Source organism: Oncorhynchus nerka, linkage group LG24 (assembly GCF_034236695.1).
Source record: "Oncorhynchus nerka isolate Pitt River linkage group LG24, Oner_Uvic_2.0, whole genome shotgun sequence".
Taxonomy (NCBI): Eukaryota; Metazoa; Chordata; class Actinopteri; order Salmoniformes; family Salmonidae; genus Oncorhynchus; species Oncorhynchus nerka.
In genome coordinates, this window is record NC_088419.1 from 62293095 (window position 1) to 62319015 (window position 25921).

Below are 25921 nucleotides of genomic sequence, written 5' to 3' on the forward strand. Positions count from 1 at the left end.
AGAGCAGGCCCTTCTTTAACTAATGCTGAACTGCTCTCCATGGTTGGACACATTGTGTTTTGAGTGGCGCTTGCTGCTCTCTCAAACCCAACAGTTTCCAACAGAACCCCTGCTGGGTAGTGACTGGTCCTCTCTGAAGCAATCATTGCTAGAGTGGGGGTGGTGAGAGTTCTTTTGGAGCAGAAATTCTTGCCCCACTTTTCCTCTGTGTCCTGAGGGGCAGTCCCTGACATGCTGTTCCTCTGCACTGCTCATCAGATGCACTGTATCTGAGGATGGTCGCTGTCTGCCTGCGTGTGCCAATCAACATGCTAATTAGGTTTATTTTGATTATTGGCTTCTCTGGAGTGTTGGTGGGTGTGTGTGTGTGTGGGGGGGGGGGGGGTCTTCTACTTTTTAAAAGTATTTATTTATTAATGTCAAGAAGTGGAAAAATGGGACGGATCTTAAGTGGAGCAACTGCCTTCATGTGTTGATCCCGGTGACTGCCTGATTGTCACTAGGGAAAGTGGGAGGGGGGGACCCTAAAAAGTGCCCGCAGTTATAAAACGTCGGGACTCTTGGCATAGAGGCTGGGACTCCATGTGTCCGTCGCTGCAGATGTCTGTGGAAGGTTGGCTGCATTTCATATCACACCCAGGTTCCTCGACAGGGAGCATGGTGAGGATTTTTAAAAATATTTACAGTGTGATGCCTTGTTTAAATTCCATCTGAATATGCAACCTCCTCTCACCGGCAGCCAGGGGAGATTAGAAACTGAGGAAGCTTTCTGGGCTTTTCACTTGTCACATTGGCCAGACCAGGGTGTTGCTAGCTCTCTGTGACAGTTTAGCCAGGTTGGCAATGTCTCTCTTGTGGAATGATGCTTATAGTGGATGCCTTGGCCTGCAAACCCCTGGCCCAGACCTGGTCTACGGGAGCCAGTTAGAACAACTACATCTAGTCTCTGAAGTGCTATTAGATAGAAGGAATTACAAACACAAACAAATAGGCTACACTTCAGCTCACAACTCTGTGTTCCCTATTCGTATTCAGTTGTTTGTATTTGTTTGTATTTGTCTGAAAGATATATAATATCTATTATCGTGTTCCCACGTGGGCAAAGCTCTGGAAATGGAGAGACATGGTCTTTACTGTGTTTACTGTCTGTGTATGTGTTTTGGAAGTGGATGAAAGCTTGTGAAGGCAGGCAGTTTGTTTCAGAGTTACGGGGTTTGAGGCTCAGTATTAGGTCGATGTGAGATGAACCTCCGTTCTTGGCAACACAGAGTGCTGCTGGAGACGCTTTTTGAAATGGTCCAACTGGAGGGATATCAAAAATATACTGCTGCCGTGGCACAGCACTGGGTTTATTTAAAATATCTGTGAATCTAACCTTGGTCTGCTGCTGGTGCCAATGTAGCCTTGTTATGTTGCCTTGTTTTGTAGGCTTTTTATGCACCTGACTGAATTCCTGATTTTTCTAACCATTCAATTACGCTTTCTAACGTCCACCAAAACTTTATCCTTAAATGTACCATAGAGCTCGTAAAATGGGAAATATTTTCTGAATGTTTTTGCTCATCTCATCATAGCTTCAGGTTGTCTTTGTGTAAGGCTGTACGCCACGTAGTGTATATTGATCCGACAGTGATATGAATTGTTTATCAGGAATACTCTGGCACATGACAAGTTCTTATTTTGAAGGCTCAACACATAGGGATTGAAAGGGCATTCAGGATCTTGGCTCTGTTTGCCTTTGATAATTGTGTGTGTGTGTGTGTGTGTGTGTGTGTGTGTGTGTGTGTGTGTGTGGCAGAGGTGCTGGTGCGGGGTGGCAGGGCGATCATGACCACTTTAACACCACTTCTCCTGTGTACTGTATTATAAAAGAATGCCATACATGTAGCAGTGTGTGGAGATGGTTCTGTTGTTTAAGGCTGTAGAGAGGAACGGTAAGCGAGGAGATAATGCTGTGTTCTGTGATTGGGACCCATTCATGCACAACTGCCGCTGAGGGAGAGCAAACATTCACACTGCTCACTGCTCTGCTGCAGGTGCTCTCAGGAGGTCAATCATGCATATTTTGTATGGCTTGAGTTTTTTTCCCTCCTGGAGCTGAAACTCAAAATATTTTGGCTCAGTGTGAGACAGCCGCATGTGACTTGTCCACCACTTTGTTTATATCCTTAATATTAATACGGGTACTATATTACCACCTCAAATGAAGCTTTAATGAATGCATATGGCATATTTCAAAATGCATGTCTCTAAGAACATACTCAATTGAAACACTAGTGATGCTTGTCACAGTGGAAAACAGGCTTGGTCTTTGTCCCTCCGTTTCTCCTAGCTGGGTTCAGCTCTAATGCAGACAGTAGAACAGCCTCTCTTCAAGCCTGATCCATAGCCCATCATGTCATCTCATCCAGGTCATGGACACAGCAGATACTGTACTGCTTGCAGCAGGAGCCCAGTGGGCTCTGTGGGTTTCTCCCAGTCCACCAGCAGACCTACAGTACAGTACTGGTGGGATGTGTGTTGTACTGTATGGTGGTGCCCTCTGCAGCAGGCTCTCTTGTGTCTATTATGTTCCTGTTGGACAAGTGACAAGGAACTATCCTGCCCTCTATTGAGATGCCCAGTTCTGATATTCCATCCTCGTTGCAGGTAATTTGTGATTTCATTACAGTAGGGGGAAGTTGGAGCCCAGTGCACCGAGGTACAGTTTCACACTGCTTAATAATCGGCCTGTAATAACCAGAACAAAAATAATTCCTATGATTCTTTAGCAGAATCAGAAGCATAAAACATTTACCGTGAAGGAAACTGACACTGTTCTGCAGGTTCGAAACCACACGCATTGTTCATTGTTACTTTTGACATAACGGTGGAATTTAGAAAGGAATGACAGATCCCTTCTGTTGAATGATTTGGTTTAGCAGGAACCTGAAATGCTTAGAAACTGCTCCGTGCCTGTGGTTGGTTTTACTCCCATGTTTTAGTTTCACTCAGTCAAAACAGGGTTTCCTAGTCACACAGGGTTTCCTAGTCACACAGGGTTTCCTAGTCACACAGGGTTTCCTAGTCACACAGGGTTTCCTAGTCACACAGGGTTGACTTAATTGCATAAGAAAAAGAATAACTCACAAAGACCTATTCAGCAGCAATAACTTCACTGTGGCAGTGAATGCAGACAATGTGCGAGTATTTAGGCACATCATATATCACTGTCAAAGCAGAGGCTGCTCAGTGTAGAGATTTGCAGGAAGTACGGAGATAGAGACAGTCCCGTGGGACTCCTACTCGCTGGCTGCTGCTGGAACTCAACCCTCCTTGGCTCACATACGCCACACGGCACTGGTCCCAGACATGAGTTGAATTCATTTAGGAAGCTCCTCTCCACAATTAGGGCAAACCAAAGTGAATTCTTGAGGGAATTGTATGATATTGATGTTTCAGAAGATCTGATGATGGTGGTGATGATCAGAATTTTTGATGAAAGGATATTTTTTAAGTGCATGTCAACGTTTCCATGACAGTTGACCTAATGAGGCAATCTACAACACAGTCATGTTTGTCATTGTCCCCCTGTAGAGGGATTTCTTTGTGTGGGAAATAAGTTCACCCTTTCATCCGGTGTGCCATGCTAATAGTGGGGGGGAACAGGAGGGTGGGTGGGGGGTGTACTCTCAAGGGCGGTGACCTAGGATACCTGTGAGGACAGTGCTTGGGCCTGGGCTGGCAAGAGATTGGGATATGATTGGGGGTTTTACCCTGTGCCTGAATGGACCTCTATTGCAAAGCTGCTGGGGGATAAACCATGTTCAGCAAGTTTTGTGTTCTCCCTCTTTTATTGTGGACTTGCATGAACCGTTCACTTTACAACCGCTCTCCCACCAAGCAGAGCAGAGTAGAAAAACTGAGGACAGAGCACAGTGCATCTATTCATGCTGGGTCTCTTTATTGAAAGGGTTTAAGAGCATCCTGCTCACTCTCTTTTCTCTTCACTTTAGATGACACTGTGAGTGTATTCCTCGTCTTCCCGGCGCTCTCACACTGTGCAACATATATCGGCGGGCTTAAGAGTTGTCAGAAATTACATTCGAGGGAGAGGGCCCGATAAAATCCGCGATGCGGAGAACGCGGACGGAATCACGGGAATACAGACTTTAAAACGGAGTTCAACAATATTAAAAAATGTATTGAACCAAGTAGGAAATCTACTAAATGTATTAATTCAGTCATTTGCAACAGATTATCATAAGACATGAACAAAATTGATCAGTGATTCTGATTTTCCTTCAGCTTTCTACAGCAGCAGTGTGGGAATGCCTCTGTCTGTGTGTGCATGTTTGTCTACCACTTTGTGTAGCCGTTAGCAATCATGCTAATAATGTTAACTGTCTTCTGGTACGCACTGAATTATAGGGTATCTACACCCAATGATACAAATTTCTTAGATTTTTCCCAGACCTCAAAAGTGGTCTCCTGATGTGGTTTAAGCAACGTTGTGGACTTAGAACACACGATGTTGTTGTCTTTTATTAAAAACGTGTGACTTTGAGAGAGGAATCCCTGCCAAAAAACAGGGGGCAAAAAATAAAACCGATTGTATTGAGCCCAAAAGAAGGAGAGAGAGGGAGAGAGAAGCAGAAAGACTTCAGGCCCCTTCAGAGGTGTGTGTGTCACAAGCCCAGACAGGGCTCCCTGTGAATTAGGAGGCTTGGCAACGAGCTGGGAACCATGAGGACACGTCAACATTTGGCCATTCTGCTGTGACCTAATATGACTCCAGCACCGTTCGGCTGCAGAAGTAGGACAGGAATATCGCTCTCACCCAGTCTTATCTCAACAGGCAATATTGCACAAGATAATTTCCTTTTCCTTCAGCCCTGATGGTTACCACATAACTGCACTCCGAGGCGGTGTGATGTTTATTGATAAACATTGTCAAGGTTGTTGGAAGCTGTAGAGGAGGCTGTCTAATGGAACACGTATGGAAAAAGTAATACGTTCTCAATACTGTAACCTGGTTAAGTAAAGGTTGAATGTTATGACATCAATGAACCGATGGTGAAGTACAGTAAACGGTTTCATTTGAGCTGTTCTGAGAACACTCAGTCTACAGGAAATACAATACATATTTAACATTTCAGTGGGAAAATATTGAAACAAAGCATTTAGCTTCCTCACTTCCTCAGAGAAATGGTGTGCATTTTTTCCCAGTCATATTTTAAGTTAGCATATTATGAAATGATGATTCTGAACATGTGTTACTGAAAGGATGCTCCCCCTGACCACGCTGTTTCAATATCACTGGGAGATTCCGGTTACAAAATGATACTTGAGACTAGGGAACAAGCAGGTCAATTGAAGACTCAATAAAAGCAAACCTCATTACCAGAGTGGGATTCAGCCACAGTGAGGCTCAATGGGTTGATCTTCAAAGAGCAGTCAGCCCACATCTCACTGAGTGGCAGCACAAGGCCTGATGGCTCCAGCACAGCTCTCAGGGCAGGGTTTTCTTCCTCAAAACACTTATGGAGGAGGAAGGGAGCTTAAAGAACAGGCTTTGTTCAAGGCTCAGAGCGGTGCCCTGTTGTGGCACGACAGGGATTAGGGAGATTAGCCCGCTAGTATGTTATGTAATTGAATGTAACTGTTAGGGAGAGAGGCGCTGGAGACATCACTGTCAGGATTTACTGCTGCTTGAGAAATCACCCAGCCACAGAGCGAGGGAGAGACACGGAGAGAGATAGACTGAGATGGAGAGAGATGGAGAGAAAGAGACAGAGATAGGGGATTGCTGTTGGGCCGTCATGATCAGGTCACTCAGTTATTTTACCTAGAATGGCGCGGCAGACGCAAAGCTCTTCCAATTTGGGTCAGAGTTAGTTTAATCTGGGAAACATTTAGCGGAAAGTCAACAGACATTTATCCATTGCCAAGCTGGTCCTAATTATATTTTGTTTTTAAGCTGATCCTTCTGTTGTGCCCTCTGAGATATAGAACCATGTTTATCTATTCAATCAATTTCTATGAATAGACACAAAATGTCGTTTCTTTTAATCAGCCACGTAAGCCTCCAGCATTTCTCTATTTGAATCATTCAATGACCAGTATGGAAAACAACAGTGTACTTTGATGCAGTGGTGGAAAAAGTACCCAATTGTCATAGTTGAGTAAAAGTAAAGATACGTTAATAGAAAATGACTTAAGTGAAAGTCACCCAGTCAAATACTACTTGAGTAAAAATCTAAAAGTATTTGGTTTTAAATATACTTAGGGATCAAAAGTAAATGTAATTGCTAAAATATACTTGAGTATCAAAAGTAAAAGTATAAATCATTTAATATTCCTTATATTAAGCAAACCAGATGGCACAATTAAATGTTTTTGTTTTTCAAGAATAGCCAGGGGCACACTACAACACTCAGACATCATTTACAAAAGAGGCATTCGTGTTTAGTGAGTCTGCCAGATCAGAGGCAGTAGGGATGACCAGGGATGTTCTCTTGATAAGTGTGTGAATTGGATCATTTTCCTGTCCTGTTAAGCATTCAAAATGTAACGAGTACTTTTGGGTGTCAGGGAAAATAGTAAAGTAATGTACAGATACCCCAAAAAACGACATAAGTAGTACTTAAACTATTTTTACTTAAGTACTTTAAACCACTGCTTTTATGTGCTTTAATCAACTAGAAAAGCACAGTAATACTATTGTAATTCTCTATTTCCCTCTATTTATGTAATGCCTTGAGGCTTTTGGCCACAACATCCTGGCTGTTAAGAGGGTAAAAGAGGTCAGGGCAACTTAGGACAACTGTATTTATGATCATAGGAAATCTAACTGGTTGTTCAAGACATCGATCCACGTATGCAAATTCTCATATGTTTACTGAATATTACAGCACCTTAACAGAGTTGCTACAGACGTACTTTTAAAGAGGCTAAACATTTTGTGAACGGTTGTGCTTCTGGCACCAAACAACTTATCCGTTCATGACATTTTTCTCATTAGAGATGCTAGTAGAGTCAAATATGTTAGTATGTGTCCCGTGTGGCTCAGTGGGTAGAGCATGGCGCTTGTGATGCCAGGGTTGTGGGTGTGATTCCCATTGGGGACCAGCATGAAAAAAAGTATGTACACGTATGAAGTCACTGCTGCAAGTTGCTCTGGGTAAGAGCGTCTGCTAAATGACGCAAATGTTAAACACCTTATACCTGCCCCTCAACCAGATTGACAGCGCAGAGGCTGCTACTCTTGCTCATGGAAGAGAACTACATTCTCTTGACAGCAACTAATTTTTTGTTAGAGCTTCAATAAAACTCTCACAGTTGCTTTTAAAAACCATGTGACTTAACCCATCTTGATAAAGAAAGCTTCAGACTGGGACGGATAACTGTCAGCCAGTCTTGAAATTCACTTCTGACTTTAAATTATTGAAAGGCTCCATAGCCTCCTCTTTTTGACTGATCAATTATTCATCCCATTTGAAAGTAGATTTAATTTGATTTGGGTCTCTCGCTCTCTCTCGGATCTGCGGTTCCCCTGACATAGAAGAGTGGCGAAAAAGACATAGAGAGAGAAGGAAGACCTAGTTATTTTTCCCTGGATTCTCCAGGATTAGAACTGTGCTGTCACAGTAGAGAGCTGAACCCAAATTCAATGAATGTGATTAAAGCAGTGGAGAGGACAGGGGTGGAGAGGAGACGGGGACCCCGCCTGTCCACGGACCAGTCAACCGCAGGCCAGGAAGGCTACTGAAACCCCCTAGCTCCTCAGGCATAATCAGCCTCGGTCCCCTTTTCCCCCCTCATTCTAATCATAAATCACCTTACGTAGTATCAAATATGATTTCTTTATGACACTACAATACATGAACATCTTCTGTAGAAACAGGAAGACCTGTCACCTGTGCGTCTGTGGTCTGCCCTTCACCACAGTCAGTTTATTTCCCTGTCTTGTGTGGATTATTCTCCGTCGAGCTGGGAGGAGGACCGTTCTGGGCTTAGTGTTGTCTGAGCCTGCATTGGCACACTCGTTACACAGGCGGGTTTTAAATAGCTGTTGTCTGCTTTCCCAAATAGTTTTGTTGTGTTTAGCAGCGTTATAAACATCCATTATTAATCCAGCTATGAGTAGTTTATCACAGGGTTCCCTGTGGTGCGCTTTATGCCATTTTGCAGATGCCTCTCCAAGACTCCATGTTCTACTTTTCATGCACAGTGTACCGTAATTAGGACATCAATATGTTAGTATGTATAGTCATGTTCCGTTGTATTTGTATGAAGTCTAGGGGGCCTGTGTTCTGTCTAGTGCATACGGTACTTTCACTGTACAATGACTTAATGATTGTGTACATGGTGCACCTTCACATGTAAAAACCTTAACATGATGACTCAGACTGTGAGTGTAGCCTAAAAAGGAATTGTCTAGTTTACAAAATGGCATTGTTTCTCTCTCACAGAGGCAGACATGCTTTGAAATGGGGCAGTTTTCAAATGGACGTCAGAATTCCATGAAAACATTTTGTAATCTGTCTCCACTTAAGTAAAGACTATTGTAATGTAGAAACAGCTGGAATGGAAATAGTTTTCAGAGACTGTCCTTTTTATGTATGCCAGCAGCATACCACCCTGCATACCACTGCTGGCTTGCTTCTGAAGCTAAGTAGGGTTGGTCCTGGTCAGTTCCTGGATGGGAGACCAGATGCTGCTGGAAGTGGTGTTGGAGGGCCAGTAGGAGTCACTCTTTCCTCTGGTCTACAAAAATATCCCAATACCCCAGGGCAGTGATTGGGGACACTGCCCTGTAAATAATTGTATTGGGATGAGATGACAGTCAAATGATCTCACCATCGTGCTGTTGCTTACCAGATCCATGCTATCAACATGATTGAAAACTATAAGCCATATAGCTACTACAACAGGTCACACCAGTAGTCTGTGCTTATCTAAAAACTCTAGCTAATAAGAATAGTATTCTGAAGATACCAGATTAGATAGAGTTTTCAAATGAAGTAAAACAAGCAGTTTTTACACTAGGCTACACTACATGACCAAATGTGGACAACTGCTTGTCGAACATCTCGTTCCAATATCATGGACATCAATATGGAGTTGGTCCCCCCTTTGCTGCTATAAAAGCCTCCACTCCTCTGGGAAGGCTTTCCACTAGATGTTGGAACATTGCTGTGGGGACTTGCTTCCATTCAGCCACAAGAGCATTAGTGAGGTCAGGCACTGATGTTGGGCGATTAGGCTTGGCTCGCAGTCTGTGTTCCAATTCATCCCAAAGCTGTTTGATAGGATTGAGGTCAGGGCTCTGTGCAGAACAGTTAAGTTCTTCCACACCGATCTTGACAAACCATTTCTGTATGGGCCTCGCTTTGTGCACGGGGGCATTGTCATGCTGAAACAGGAAAGGACCTTCCCCAAACTGTTGCCACAAAGTTGGAAGCACAGAATTGTCTAGAATGTAATTGTATGCTGTAGGGTTAAGATTTCCCTTCACTGGAACTAAGGGGCCTAGACCGAGCCATGAAAAACAGCCCCAGACCATTATTCCTCATCCTCCACCAAACTTTACAGTTGGCACTATGCATTGGGGCAGGTAGCGTTCTCCTGGTATCCGCCAAACCCAGATTCGTCCTTTGGACAGCCAGATGGTGAAGCGTGAATTATCACTCCAGAGAACGAGTTTCTACTGCTCCAGAGCCCAATGGAGGTGAGCTTTACACCACTCCAGCCAACGCTTGGCATTGCGTATGGTGATCTTAGGCTTGTGTGTGGCTGTTCGGCCATGGAAACCCATTTCATGAAGCTCCCCAACAAACAGTTATTGTGCTGACGTTGCTTCCAGAGTCAGTTTGGAACTCGTGAGTTTTGCAAACGAGGACAGACCATTTTTACACGCTACGCACTTCAGCACTCGGAGGTCCCGTTCTGTGAGCTTGTGTGGCCTACAACTTCAGCGGCTGAGCCTTTGTTGCCCCTAGAGGTTTCCATTTCACAATAACAGCACTTACATTTGACTGAGGCAGCTCTAGCAGAGCAAAGATGACTTGTTGGAAAGGTGGCATCCTATGACGGTGCCACGTTGAAAGTCACTGAGCTCTTCAATAAGACCATTCTACTGCCAATGTTTGTCTATGGAGATTGCACGTCGATTTTATACACCTGTCAGTAACGGGTGTGTCTGAAATAGCCTTATCCACTAATTTGAAGGGGTGGCCTCATACTTTTGTGTATATATTGTAACTAAAGGTGTGTTTTTCCTTAGCACACTGTACAACTACCTCTTTCCCAACTGTATTTAATTTATTTATTTATTTTGCTCCTTTGCACCCCATTATTTTTATTTCTACTTTGCACATTCTTCCATTGCAAAACTACCATTTCAGTGTTTTACTTGCTATATTGTATTTACTTTGCCACCATGGCCTTTTTTGCCTTTACCTCCCTTCTCACCTCATTTGCTCACATTGTATATAGACTTGTTTATACTGTATTATTGACTGTATGTTTGTTTTACTCCACGTGTAACTCTGTGTCGTTGTATGTGTCGAACTGCTTTGCTTTATCTTGGCCAGGTCGCAATTGTAAATGAGAACTTGTTCTCAACTTGCCTACCTGGTTAAATAAAGGTGAATTTAAAAAAAATAAAATAAAATGAAATGTATCTGTGTGAGTACAGTATGTGTTGAAGAACCCTATCAACCCTATCTCTGGGTCACTGGAGCTAATGAGGTCTGCTGCTGTCATGTTCACGTGTGGAGGCATGACGTGTCCACATGCCTGCAGTCACAGTGTCTACTCTACATGGGCCCCCTCTGATAGTTATCGATGGGCAGTGGCGCATTGGAATTTTCAGTCTTGCCACCGGCTGTTATATGAAGTCGGCTACAATGTTTTTTTTTAGCTAGGCCTTTTTTGTGTGTCTGTAGGTTCATTGGGTATGTAGTTTCTGATATCTACCAGGATAACATCTGAATCAAGTGCCAATAAAACCAATTTTATATGTGTCCAACTGTAACAAACTGGAACTATGAATGGAAATGATCCAACAGCACCACTAGAAAGCTCTGTCATGCTGTCATGCATATGGTTTTATATTATTACTCATTGCTTACTGAGTGAAAAACAGCATCTGTGACTCAAGCCGCTCAATGGGTCCTTTAGGGTGCATTTGATCCCAATAACTGGTTGGTTAGTCCGATGCGAGTTTCGATGGATGTCGTGCGACGCTTTTGGTGGCATCATCCTCTACGTCAGCAAAACAAAGGGGTTGATTGTTGACTTCAGGAAACATCAATGGAACTGCAGTAGAGAGAGCCAGCAGTGTTTGGTTCCTGGGCGTCCACATCACCGAGGACTTGTCATAGACTAATAACATCACCACTCTTGTCAAGAGGGCGCAACAGCGTCTACTTCCTAAGTTAGCTGAAGAAATTTGGCATGCCATCCCGGTCCTCTCCAAATACTACTGCTGCACCATCGAGAGCATCCTGACCTGGCGCGGGAATGGGACCACGACTGCAAGGCCCTCCAGCAGGTGGTGAAGATTGCCCAATACATCACTTGGACCGTTTCCCCGCCCATCCGGGGCATCTATTTGAAACAGTGCCTGAGGAAGGCCCGCAGCATCATCAAAGACCCATGGATGAGGTCTGATACCATGGATGAGGTCTGATATTTACAAGCCATCAGACTGCTGAACACTTGAACTGGACTGACCACCTGCACTGATTCTCCACACCTTAGCACACACACACACACACACACACACACACACACACACACACACACACACACACACACACACACACACACACACAGATATACACTGATCCAAACACACACACACTACACAAACATTCATGCTACAAGCACATTACAACTAAATACTGCACAATTTAAACACTTGCCCACCAATTCCCCAAAACACGTGTAAATGTTGGATTATAAATTGTGCCTTCCTGTATTATACTAATGCTAAAATGTTTTCAGTTCGACTGAGCATTTACCTTTATGTTCATATTCTTATCTTTTATTATTTCTTATTGTTGTTGCATTATCATGAAGGAACCTGCAAGTAAGCATTTAGTTGGATGGTGTACTGTATACCATGTGTATCCCGTACATACCACTAATAAAACTTGAAAGTTATTCATGTCAGCCATGTCATAATGTGGAGTGGCCCCTGGCGATGCTCTCTCAATGTCAGTGTGCATGGCCTCAAATCGTTTTAGTCCCGAGGTCATGCCCTGTCTGACCTGGCCATTGAGTTGGGGCTGAAGCAGAGCTTAGTGTGGAGGTCAGGGTCTCTCAGGCCTGGGACTGTAGAGTCAATAGGAGGCTATGGGAGTCTATGAGACGGCACATATTCTCAAGGTCAAGGGGGCTTGGGCATTTTGATCCTATAAATCGAAGGCCCATTGTTTTGTGCTTAACAAGGTCAGAGCTCAAACTTTTTGCTCTGCTGTGAGATTCAGCAATGCATGACTGAGGACACCTGACCAATCATGCTGTTCTGAGCCATGTGGCGACACAAAATCATTCATCTATGATCCAATTTAATGAACAACAAATGGATCGTTGATCATATATTGTCTTTGTAGTCATAGTTTGTAGTATATGTAGTCTACTCTGTAGCCTAGACAACAAACCAAGATAAACACACGGTCTGTCAGCGAGAGAGAGAGCTGAGAGAGAGAGACAGAGAGCTGAGAGAGAGAGCTGAGAGAGAGAGAGCTGAGAGGGAGCCGGGAAAGAGAGAGAGGGAGAGCTGGGAAAGGGAGAGAAGGAGCTGGGAAAGAGAGAGGGAGAGCTGGGAAAGAGAGAGGGAGAGCTGGGAAAGAGAGAGGGAGAGCTGGGAAAGAGAGAAAGGGAGAGCTGGGAAAGAGAGAGGGAGCCGGGAAAGAGAGAGGGAGAGCTGGGAAAGAGAGAGGGAGAGCTGGGAAAGAGAGAGGGAGAGCTGGGAAAGAGAGAAAGGGAGCTAGGAAAGGGAGATATGGAGCTGGGAAAGGGAGAGAAGGAGCTGGGAAAGAGAGAGGGAGAGCTGGGAAAGAGAGAGGGAGTGCTTGGAGAGAGAGCGCTGGGAGAGAGGGAGAGAACTGGAGAGAGAGAGAGGGAGCTGGGAAAGAGAGAGGGAGTGCTGGGAGAGAGAGCGCTGGGAGAGAGAGAGGGAGCTGGGATAGAGAGAGGGAGCTGGGAAAGAGAGAGGGAGCTGGGAAAGAGAGAGGGAGCTGGGAAAGAGAGAGAGGGAGCTGGGAAAGAGAGAGAGGGAGCTGGGAAAGAGAGAGAGGGAGCTGGGAGAGAGAGAGGGAGAAAGAGAGAGCGAGAGGGAGAAAGAGAGAGCTGGGGAGAGGGAAAGCAGAACGTGTTGAAACACTATTGATTTTGAGACGTGACTCCCCTGTGTCATTTTCTGTTATGCTGCACCAATCAAAGTAGCTAATGTATGACTGCCTGTCTTTGTTTCAAAGAGCCCTACTAACACACCTGCGATCAGAACCGGGCTGGCAGGGTTGTCAGTTTCAATGTCAGGCTGAAGCATTTGTCTTGTTCCCACGATGGCGGCCTAACAACTTAACCGTGGTGGTGGTCTCAGCTGAAGTCTGCAGTGTCGGCGCCTCAACCTGCTCGCAGAACATGACTTTCAGTCTTCAGTCAGTCTGTCAGCATGGGTGCAAACCAGGGAATTCCTAGCCTGCTCACCTCTCTCTCTTTCTCAGTATGAGCAAGCCAGGGGAGGGTTGGAGAGGACAGATTAAAAGTAAGTTCTTTGAAGTGAGACACGGACTGAAAAAAAATGTCATATTGCATTTACAGGAAAGTAAGCTTATCAGGGGTTTCACCTTGAATCGGCTGAGTATTTGCAGCCTGAGTTCATCATTCTGGCACTGACGGAGGAGGAGAGATATGTCTGTATCGTCGCTTTAAACTGTGTCATTATGAATCTAGATTTGTTCTTTTTGAATCTTTCGTCATGACATGGGTTGCTCCAGTCATCCATGGATCTGAAACTTACGTATGGTTAAATCCGGAAACTATCATTTCGAAAACAAAACGTTTATTCTTTCAGTGAAATACGGAACCGTTCCGTATTTTATCGAACGGGTGGCAATCCTAAGTCTAAATATTGCTGTTACATTGCATAACCTTCAATGTTATTTCATAATTATGTAAAATTCTGGCAAATTAATTACGGTCTTTGTTAGGAAGAAATGGTCTTCACACAGTTCAACGAGCCAGGCGGCACAAACTGCTGCATATACCCTGACTCTGCTTGCACAGAATGCAAGAGAAGTGACACAATTTCCCTAGTTAATATTGCCTGCTAACATACATTTATTTTAACTAAATATGCAGGTTTAAAAAAATATACTTGTGTATTGATTTTAAGAAAGGCATTGATGTTTATGGTTAGGTACATTGGTGCATCGGCCATGCCGATTAATCGGTCGACCTCTAGTTTGGGTAGCCTTTAGATTAGCTGTTCGGGAGTCTTATGGCTTGGGGGTAGAAGCTGTTAAGAAGTCTTTTGGACCTAGACTTGACGCTCAGGAACCGCTTACCGTGCGGTAGCAGAGAGAACAGTCTGTGACTAGGGTGGCTGGAGTCTTTGACCATTTTTAGGGCCTTCCTCTGACACTGCCTGGTAAAAAGGTCCTGGATGGCAGGAAGCTTGGCCCCAGTGATGTACTGGGCCGTACGCACTACCCTCTGTAGCACCTTGCGGTCGGAGGCTGAGCGGTTGCCATACCAGGCAGTGATGCAACCAGTGATGCTCTCGACGGTGCAGCTGTAGAACTTTTTAAGGATCTTTTCAGTCTCCTGAGGGGGAAAAAGGCTTTGTCGTGCCCTCTTCCTGTCTGTCTTGGTGTATTTGGACCATGATAGTTTGTTAGTGATGTGGACACCAAGGAACTTGAAGCTCTCAACCTGCACCACTACAGCCCCGTCGATGAGAATGGGGGCGTGCTCGGTCCTCCTTTTCCTGTTGCTGTGATTTCTTGAACGGTTCAGGAATCTTGTTATTTCTTGCAATTAGAAAACCTACCCCCCATCACTCCCACACTCCTAAATGATGCTTTTTTAACATTGAAAGGACTTTCTTTGATGTTGAGGCAAGACGACATTATCAGTTACTCTCCCAGGATGTCTGTTACTGAACAGTCCTTTGCCAAGCCTAGAGAGCCAGACTCCCACATGTTCAACCATCCTATATACACAGAGACATGCATGGTCATTACTTGCAGTCTCTTTTCCCACGTTAGGGGCTCTCTTGGGATGTGTTGAAGGCACACAGATGCCCCCTGTGGCTCCGTTATCTGTGACATAAGGCCGTCTCAAAGCAGCTGAGACGCACAACTGCTTGTGCTGCTTGAACCCAAAGCAGAGGCAGGAAATAGATCCGTCAACATAAAGCAACTTATTGTTAATGGCGTGCAGTGGAGTTAATTGTCTATTTGACACTTCTTTACAATTAATAGCAGAGAATGATGCACCCTCACTACTCACACTGAGACTGATTTAATGTTGTTTTCTCATTCAGCTTCAGACTTCAGTCTTTTCTAAGAAGACCAAGTGCCATGGACAATGGCTCTTTGTATCAATCCCCTGTAGGAGAGAATGAACATTAACTGTTGGGTGATCTGTTCATCAACACTAATAAACAACATTGAAGAGGAAATTGCAGATGGGTTTTTCCCAGTATTGAACTGTGTCGTGTTAAGATGTGAATGTGGCGAAACTCGTACCGACACATCACAAAACACAGTTTGTTAAATCGTCATTTCAAAGGTCAGGGGGTTTCCTTTCAGTTGACGTAGCACCTCCATAGTTGTCAGACCCTCACAAAGTTGAAGCCTCCACGAGGGAGATCGACAGAGCCGGCACAAGGAGCTATAACCTAAATATTGCAGTGAATCTTCCCTCTGTAGCTTGCTGCCTCTGTTTGAGTGTGTCCCCCCCCCCCCCCCCCGCCTCACTATTGTCATTGTGCTTGGCTGAGGGCTGACTCAGCAATTGTGCAGCGACGAGGCAGGATGACTCACTGCTGGAAGTCAACTACATATCCCCTTTGACCCACTTAACATGCACAGCCCTGCCTTCCAAGGCCCTGCTGGAAACACGCCAACACACTTTCCCTAACTAGCTCGGTTATTAGTCAGTAATGGAGCCAACCGTTATTGACATTCAGAATCACACAGGCACATTCCTGTAATAGAGAAGTGTGAGAGTGGTGCACTCTTGGGGTTATTATTGTTGGTTTGTTCTTGAGGGGAACGATATCCTTTAACATCATAATAAGGAATGACTCTGAAACTAGTGGAATTGAGTTTATGGTCTGGAGGAGACAGACATTGCAGACACTTTCATGAATGGTCAGTGTCTAGCCAGTCACACCCTTGTCGCTTTCTTTCTAAATCTGGTTCCCTTCTCTGCAGTATTGTGCCTCTTTGGTACTAAGCAGAGAACATTTTTCAGATTGTTGGCAATCAGCTGTTTTAGTATTCTACTACCATTCACATTGAAATGAGAGAGAGAAAGGGGGAGGGATGGGCAGAGAGAGGGAAGGAGAGAGATTTTGTTCAATTTTAATCCAGAGCCTCTGGTGATTGGTGCAGCTACAGTTCAGGATGGTGTGGGGAGGGAGGGATTATTGTCATGAAAGCTTAGAAAAGCATTCAGAGCTTAATAACTTCTCCATCGCACTTGCGTGGATAAAGAGAATATGAAGGAAAAAAATCTCTTCAGTTTAAGTTGATGTCATAATACCGTACCTACAATATTGACAATGCAAAATAGAACAAGGCTATACCAACCTTCCTGATGGCAGAGTTGATAGATTCTGTAGAAGTCATTTAGAAGTTCCACCGCTTAGATGTATTTCATTAACTGTAAGAACACTTTTTCTCCTCTCTGTGTATGCTTGGGTCGGGGCACGTGCATCTGACCACAACTCCACCATTCTCTCATCCGCTAGAAAGACCAACCCCCAAACCCCACCCAATTCCTCTCTCCTTGAAAAAAAAGATTGGCAAATAAAATAAGAAAAAAAATAATTACATTTTCTGTTTAAGACAATAAAGAATGGTATCCGAGCAACGAGCAGGAATAAAAGCACATCTCCCTGGGCTCTGCAACAAAATTATTCAATTACTGCATAAATACAGCTGTTAAGGCCATGCCTTTTCTGTGTGTCTTTCCTCTCTGTGTGCAGGGCCCTAGACTAAAGTTATTTCTGGCCACTCTGACTCCAGTAACCACCAGTATATCCCTTTAAAAAAAATATGGCCTAAAACCCATGTCTCAATTTTTTTCTAACTTATGGCCGATTCGCAATGTATATCTTGATTTTAAAAATAATGTTTTCTCTAAATAAACATTGTACAATTAAAGGTCAAATACACTGGATTTAAAACAGTCAGCAATAATATAATGAATTCAGAGCTTGTGTAATTAAACCTGTGCGGAATATAGGCCTTCCACAACCATAAGACTCACTAATAATGTCATGTAAATTATACCTAGGCTGAATATATGCCTTCCACCATCCCAACCGTGAAGCACAGGGGTGGCAGCATCATGTTGTGGAGGTGCTTTGCTGCAGGAGGGACTGGTGCACTTCACAAAATACATGGCATCATGAGGAAGGAAAATTATGTAGATATATTAAAGCTTGGTCCCAAGTGGATCTTCCAAATGGACAATGACCCCAAGCATACTTCCAAAGTTGTGGCAAAATGGCTTAAGGACCACAAAGTCAAGGTATTGGAGTGGCCATCACAAAGCCCTGTCCTATAGAAAAGACCTACAAACCTGACTCAGTTACACCAGCTCTGTCAGGAGGAATGGGCCGAAAACTTAATGTGGGAAGCTTGTGGAAGGCTACCCGAAACGTTTGACCCAAGTTAAACAATTTAAAGGGAATGCTACCAAATACTAATTGAGTGTATGTAAACCTCTGACCCACTGGGAATGTGATGAAGGAAATAAAAGCTGAAATAAATAATTCTCTCTACTATTATTCTGACATTTCACATTCTTAAAATAAAGTGGTGATCCTATCTGACCTAAGACAGGGAAGTTTTACTAGGATTAAATGTCAGGAATTGTGAAAAACTGAGTTTAAATGTATTTGGCTATGGTGTATTTAAACTTCCGACTTCAACTGTAAGTATTCAGACCCTTTGCCATGAGACTCGAAATTGAGCTCTGGTGCATCCTGTTTCCATGAATTAGCCTTGAGTTGTTTCTACAACTTTATTGGAGTCCACCTGTAAATTCAATTGATTGGACATGATTTGGAAAGGCACACACCTGTCTATATAAGGTCCCACAGTTGACAGTGCATGTGAGAGCAAGAACCAAGGCATAAGTTTGATAGAATTGTCCGTAGAGCGCCGAGACAGGATTGTGTCGAGACACAGATCAAGGGAAGGGTACCAAAACACTTCTGCAGCATTGAAGGTCCCCAAGAACACAGTGGCCTCCATCATTCTTAAATGGAAGAAGTTTGGAACCCACAAGACTCTTCCTAGAGCTGGCCGCCTGGCCAAACTGAGCAATCGGGGAGAAGGGCCTTGGTCAGGGAGGTGACCAAGAACCCGATGGTCACTCTGACAGAGCTCCAGCGTTCTTCTGTGGAGGTGGTAGAAACTTACATAAGGACAGCCATCTCTGCAACACTCCAATAATCAGGCCTTTATGGTAGTAGCCAGACGGATGCCACTCCTCAGTAAAAGTCACATGACAGGCCGCTTGGAGTTTGCCAAAAGGCACCTAAAGAACTCTCAGACCATGAGACACAAGATTCTCTGGTCTGACGAAACCAAGATTGTACTCTTTGGCCTGAGTGCCAAGCGTCATGTCTTGAGGAAACCTGGCAGCGTCCCTACGGTAAAGCATGGTGGTGGAAGCATCATGCTGTGGGGATGTTTTTCAGCGGCAGGGACTGGGAGACTAGTCAGGATCGAGGCAAAGATAAATAGAGCAAAGTACAGAGAGATCCTTGATGAAAACCTGCTCCAGAGCACTCAGGACCTCAGACTGGGGTGAAGGTTCACCTTCCAACAGGACAATGACCCTAAGCACACAGCCAAGACAATGCAGGAGTGGCTTCGGGACATGTCTCTGAATGTCCTTGAGTGGCCCAGCCAGAGTCTGGATTTGAACCCGATCTAACATCTCTGTAGAGACCTGAAAATAGCTGTGCAGCGACTCTCCCAATCCAACCTGACAGAGTTTGAGAGGATCTGCAGAGAAGAATGGGTGAAACTCCCCAAATAAAGTTATGCCAAGCTTGTAGCATCATATCCAAGAAGACTCGAGGCTGTAATCACTGCCAAAGGTATTTCAACAATGTTCTGAGTAAAGGGTCTGAATACTTATGTGAATGTGATATTTACATTTTTTTTATGTACATTTGCAAACATTTCAAAAAATCAGTTTTTGCTTTGTCATTACATTGTATTGTGTATAGATTGATGAGGGGGATAAAACGCTTTAATCAATTTTAGAAGAAGGCTGTAACGTAACAAAATGTGGAAAAAGTCAAAGGGTCTGAATAATTTCAGAATACATTATTTTGATCAAATAATGTTTCACTCTTTATGCAATGCGAACTGCAGAGAACACCGGAAGAAGAATGATCAATTCATTATCACAGTTCATTATTGTAATATTTGTTGGTGTGTCAATTAATCGCATAAGGGATGGGTTGCCAACTGGCGATTTGACACAAAAATAAAATGTAATTCATTCATACAGAATAATACGAAATTCTCTGAAACCAGGTTGAATTGTCGTACCCCATCATAACTCCAATATTAGCTTGTTTTCTACAATGTTTGTAAACAAAGCGTAAACAACAACTGTATATCCTAAAAACATGGTTAAAACTATAATTTTGATATCGTGGTTAGTCAGTCCTTGCATCCATTGCATATTCTATGGATTTGATAGTGGTTGAGTGCTGGCATCAATTTAGTTATGTTTTTTTGTGGTTGCATTTCTCAAGCCCCATCCCTCAGCTTTTTACTGAAACTGTGGCGGGGAGGTCACTTTGTTGATGTTTTAATCAAGGATTGCCGCTTTAAACACCTTTTAAAAGAGTAATAGTGTTATAATATGGTGCGATCCTCTAGTGAGTGAGTTACTTTTGCACCATTAATATCAAGCAAACTTCAGAGGTCGAGAACAAAATTCTCATTATTGCAAACAAAATAATGGTATTGAAAGCAAAACATAAACCCAAAAGTATTGATTGCAAAACTAAATATTACAAGGAAATTGTTTCAAAATGAGAGAAGAAATTAATTGTAAATGGATGCCCAAAAATAGCTTTCAGTGAAATAAATATTGTGTTACACTGGCCTTTGTTTTGGATGCCTTTTCTTGCAGTTGCAAGTTTTGTCAGGTTCATTCCAGCGACGTACCACCCTGCATCCCACTGCTGGATTGCCTATGAAACTAAGCAGGGTTGGTCCTGGTCTGTCCCTGGATGGGAGACCAGATGTAGCTGGAAGTGGTCAAAAATAAACATGGGAAAAATAAATGTCACGTGAAAAGTGAAACTTCACATGTCTGAAAACCTTGTGTCTGGTTCTTGGGGGGGGGGAAATTATATATATATAATATATATAATAGACATTCAAAAAAATATATAATAGACATTGTAAAAAAATATAGTAGACATTCACGTGGAATTTTTCAGAAGTGATTTGTTCACACGTGTCCGAAAACCAAGTGTTTTTTTTGTAAGGGATACCATTGAGTGGCCGGACTGAGCTAGGTGCACAGAGGGGATCTCTCAGCAGGCCTCTGCGCTGAGCTGCCATCAGACCCAGGCTCTGATCAAAGATCTGCAGTCTGTTTGCAATAGGGAACTCATTCATCACTTCTGTTTATCAATAACATTCTCATCGTCAGAGTGTAAACAGATCTGAAGTCGAGGCAACCCTTTGATTTTGATTGTAGGAAAAGCAGAGCATTCCATTGGAGCAGGTCCAGGCCTAATATGGAAAGGCAAGAGGAGAGCGAGGGCCTGCTTCTCAACTCCTTCCCTCTGCACAGCTTTTTCATCCTCGTGTTACTGTAGTAAACACGCCATAAGGCAGCACTTGTTTTGCAGCTAGGTTAATGGGTACATTTAAACGAAGGCGTCTGTTTGGTCTCAGACCTCTATTCACCTGTGTATTGGGGTGGGATTGGGCTGAAGAGACGCTGGAGCACAGGTGAAAGAGGGACAGGTTTGTGTGGCTAGAGACTACCATTAGGGGCCTGTAAAAGTCTGGTTTGCACAGATGGAGGCTAGCTATGGGGTATGTGGATGGAAAGAGCTAAGAAAACATAAGAACATCATGAAAGTGGAGGCAGGGATGAGTGGAAAAGAGCGACCTACCCTAAAGATCAGAAATGCACCCCTTGAACTCCAGTTAACATGTTTGGAGTTCACTCTAAACACCATGGAAATATTTCAAAAATATCAACTAACCGCCGTGAAATCCTAATTAGTGTTTACTTTTGCCGCAGGAGTGGTTGGTGGAGATTCCATCTCGATGTGTTTAATGAGAGCAACTCTACATGGGCCAGGGAGGGGAACATCCATGGTTACGAGTCTTGTATGGCTGGGCCAGACTGTTAAATAACCCCCCAATTGAGAAGTATAGCACACATTGAAAATGGATTTGGCCTCGGCCTCCAACTATTACAATATCTTCAGGCTTTCCCCCGTAAACGTTTTGTGGTGTTATCATTTGGCTAAAACACATGATTTATGAATGCCTGAAATGGAACTTCTCTTCATTTTGACAGGAGAGATGCAGCTCTACTTTAAATGTTCAGTTCAAAACCCAAACGTTATGTCGATGTTGTATAGATGTACTGAGAGATTGTTGTACCCGTGGCAGTGTTGAATTGCCTTCTCTTTTTGGAAAATCATAAAGCCCTCATCAGATTGTCTGTCTTGTTTCCAGGCCTCTGGTTTCTATCAGGAGAGTTTTGTCTTTGTTAGCTTTGGAACGTTTACACCGTAACTCTATCACTTCTCCATGATCCCACTTCCGCCCCTGATTGTAGATGTGTGTATGTGTGCTGTGCATTCAACAAGTCAAGACAAGGGACTCTGAACCCCGGAATTACAGCTGACTGTTTTCTTTGAACCCTGTTCAGATATAAAGTTGACATAAGCGGACATGAGAACACAATTTGCCCTGCTGTTACTGTTTAGAATGGAAGGTAGAAGTCTGGCTTCCTCTTCTCAGTGGAGTCACTGCTGGTTTTTACAACTGTCCCGAATCGGAATACAATGAAGCCAGATTGAATAAACCTTGAATGAAGGATGTCACCACAGATGTTTTATTGCGATTAAAGTAATAATAAAAATGAAAAAAAAGCATAAACCTTATCATACATGATGCATATTTTATTTAATAAAAACAGCAGTGTTGCTTTTCAAGAACAAAGGAAAGAATACACTGGCCATCCCAGATGAAATGAAACATCAGTGTGGGAGGGATGGTTTTTTAAAAAGATTTATCTGAACCCGATGTTGTCTGCTTGGAGCAGGCAGCCATGGTTGAGACAGCTGGAAGCATTTAAAATGTTGTGCTGCTGAGAGCAGTACTGCAGACTGTTTATTGCATGAGATCTGCAGAGTGCCACAGTCATGTCCAATTACACTCCCTGGGCCGGCTTCTAGGGCCTGTACTGGCTCTCTGAAGCACCTTCACACACTGCTCCAACCTATGTGTGTGGACACCAAGCAGCCCGTAGAGACTCCATTAATCAACATATTAACCCTTTGAGGAAAGAGATTCTAGAATGTTCTATTTGGAATTGTACAGTTTTATGAAAGAGATGATGATCACTGGATAGTTGATATTGTGACATTTGTATTCCACAAAGGGTTAAACCTCTTAGACACAAGGACAAACATACTAAGCCAAAAGGGCAGCAGGGCAAATGGCCTGTACCAATTTGAACACTATACTCACAATACATCTTTAACTCTGCTTATATGTGCAAGTTTCATTGAATTATATTTGGATGGATGATCTCTTTGCACGCAGTCACTCAAAAGTCATTGGCCTCCATGTGCGAGTACAAACACATACATATGCATGCATTTATAGCCTATTATGTACTCACAAACAAATACATTGTTTGGCTCAACCATAAGTACAAGCACATACACGCAGGCACCGTGCCTATATTTACTACCATATATGCATATTAAACAGTACCAGTCAAAAGTTTAGACACTTACTCATTCCAGGTTTTTTCTTTATTTTGACTATTTCCTACATTGTAGAATAGTAGTGAAGACATCACAACTATGATATAACATGGAATCATGTAGTAACCAAAAAAGTGTTGAAGAAATAAAAATATATTTATAATTTCAACTCTGAACAGTTGATGTTGAGATGTGTCTGTTACTTGAACTCTGTGAAGCATTTATTTGGGCTACAATTTCTGAGGCTGGTAACTCTAATGAACTTATCCTCTGCAGCAGAAGTAACTCTGGGTCTTCCTTTCCTGTGGCGGTCCTCATGAGAGCCAGTTTCATCATAGTGATTGATGGTTTATGTGACTACACTTGAAGAAACGTTCAAAGTTCTTGAAATTTCCCCGGATTGACTGATCTACTGATCTACGGATTGACTGATCTACTGATCTACGGATTGACTGATCTACGGATTGACTGATCTACGGATTGACTGATCTACGGATTGACTGATCTACTGATCTACGGATTGACTGATCTACTGATTGACTGATCTACTGATCTACGGATTGACTGATCTACTGATCTACGGATTGACTGATCTACTGATCTACGGATTGACTGATCTACTGATCTACGGATTGACTGATCTACTGATCTACGGATTGACTGATCTACTGATCTACGGATTGACTGATCTACTGATCTACGGATTGACTGATCTACTGATCTACGGATTGACTGATCTACTGATCTACGGATTGACTGATCTACTGATCTACGGATTGACTGATCTACGGATTGACTGATCTACTGATCTACGGATCGACTGATCTACTGATCTACGGATTGACTGATCTACTGATCTACGGATCGACTGATCTACTGATCTACGGATCGACTGATCTACTGATCTACGGATTGACTGATCTTAAAGAGATTTTGATTTTGATTTGTTTAAAACATTTTTTTTGGTTACTACATGATTCCATATGTGTTAGTTAATAGTTTTGATATCTTCACTATTATTCTACAATGTAGAAAATAGTCCAAATAAAGAAAAACCCTGGAATTACTAGGTGTGGGCAGGCTGGTGTATATGGGCTTTTTGCTCTGTGGAAATATGGAAGTAATTAGAGATACCAAGAGGACCTTGCTGAACGGTTGTGTTCTAAACAGCAAAGCAACTGGCTTGTGATGTGCCCCAAAGGCACACAGATGTATATTTTGGATGTTGAAAATCGGACCACAAAGAAGGAAAACAATCAACAAAGCATAATTGAATAAATGATTACTGTTGGTGGTGGTGTTTTACTGAGCATGGAGACAAAGAACAACTATGGTTAAACTTGTTATTTTATTTACGGTCATTTGTTCCATACACACACACTATAGATGCTGTTAACGGTTAGAGTTCATACAGCGTGGTCTTTTCTGGTACTGTAGTACTGACCCCTTCTTCCCTTGTCTCTTTCTCCAGGATGAGTTTCATCCGTTCATCGAGGCCCTACTGCCGCATGTGCGTGCCTTCGCCTACACCTGGTTCAACCTGCAGGCGCGCAAACGCAAGTACTTCAAGAAGCACGAGAAGAGGATGACCAAAGAGGAAGAGCGTGCAGTGAAGGACGAGCTGCTGGGAGAGAAGCCCGAGGTCAAGCAGAAGTGGGCGTCGCGGCTGCTGGCCAAACTCCGCAAGGACATCCGGCCCGAGTGCCGCGAGGACTTTGTGCTGTCTATCACAGGGAAGAAGACCCCCTGCTGCGTCCTCTCTAACCCTGACCAGAAGGGCAAGATGAGGAGGATCGACTGCCTGCGTCAGGCCGACAAGGTGTGGAGGCTGGACCTGGTCATGGTCATCCTGTTCAAGGGCATCCCGCTGGAGAGCACGGACGGAGAGCGCCTGGTCAAGGCTGGGCCATGCAACAACCCCATCCTCTGTGTCCAGCCACACCACATCAGCGTCTCGGTCAAGGAGCTGGACCTCTACCTGGCCTACTTCGTACAGGAGAGAGGTACGTGCACTGCACTCACAAACACACACACACACGCATTCTCCCTCTTTATAGTCTTTATCAGAAGTCAGTCAACTGTTGACCATTTAGAATATATATTTCCTCCCCGTACAGTCACGGCAAATAATTATTAGAATTATGACGCCTATGTGTTTTACTAGGAACAGACTATAGGTAGGAAGTATCCTTAAGCCTCAGTGACATGTCAGTGCTGTAGGAGGAAGTCTACGTAGATACTGTGTCATAGTGAAGACTCCGTGGATGTTCAGCCCTGTCCAGGGGTGGTGTTGTAAACGCACACATCCTGCAGCAGCACACCTAGCACCGTGCTCTGGGACCTTTTAAACATCTGTTCTACTCTGTCACAGCACTGTGCTGTAGAAGTTGGTTTATTTTGAAGGAGAGAGACTGACCGTTACCGAGAGAGAGAGAGAGAGAGAGAGAGAGAGAGAGAAAGAAAAAGTCCTGACAGTGTAAATAATTTTAAATGAGCATGGGTTTCGAACACCAGCCTCAGAGAAGTGTTAAAATTTACAGTGTTGAATAAAAAAGGGTGTAGCCTGGTGGTTAGCGGGGAAAGCTGGGCGCCAGCTGATGCACAGGCAGGCTGGCTGTCTCTCAGGGCTGGTGCCAGCAGACATCAGCCAGGACCACTCTGCATAGCCACTGCTACTTGGCTCATCCT

At 43.6% G+C, this 25921-nt stretch overlaps 1 protein-coding gene across 7 annotated transcripts in view; it reads left to right on the forward strand.

Annotated features, from left to right (window-relative positions):
* The window catches only part of LOC115108389 (nuclear factor 1 C-type-like), a 134231-nt gene that overhangs the window by 7177 nt on the left and 101133 nt on the right, over positions 1-25921 (forward strand). For all 7 annotated transcript variants that reach the window (XM_029632651.2, XM_029632654.2, XM_029632655.2 and 4 more), the window contains exon 2: positions 24705-25236. In XM_029632651.2, the coding sequence (XP_029488511.1) occupies positions 24705-25236 (532 nt within the window). The remainder of the gene's footprint in view (positions 1-24704; positions 25237-25921) is intronic.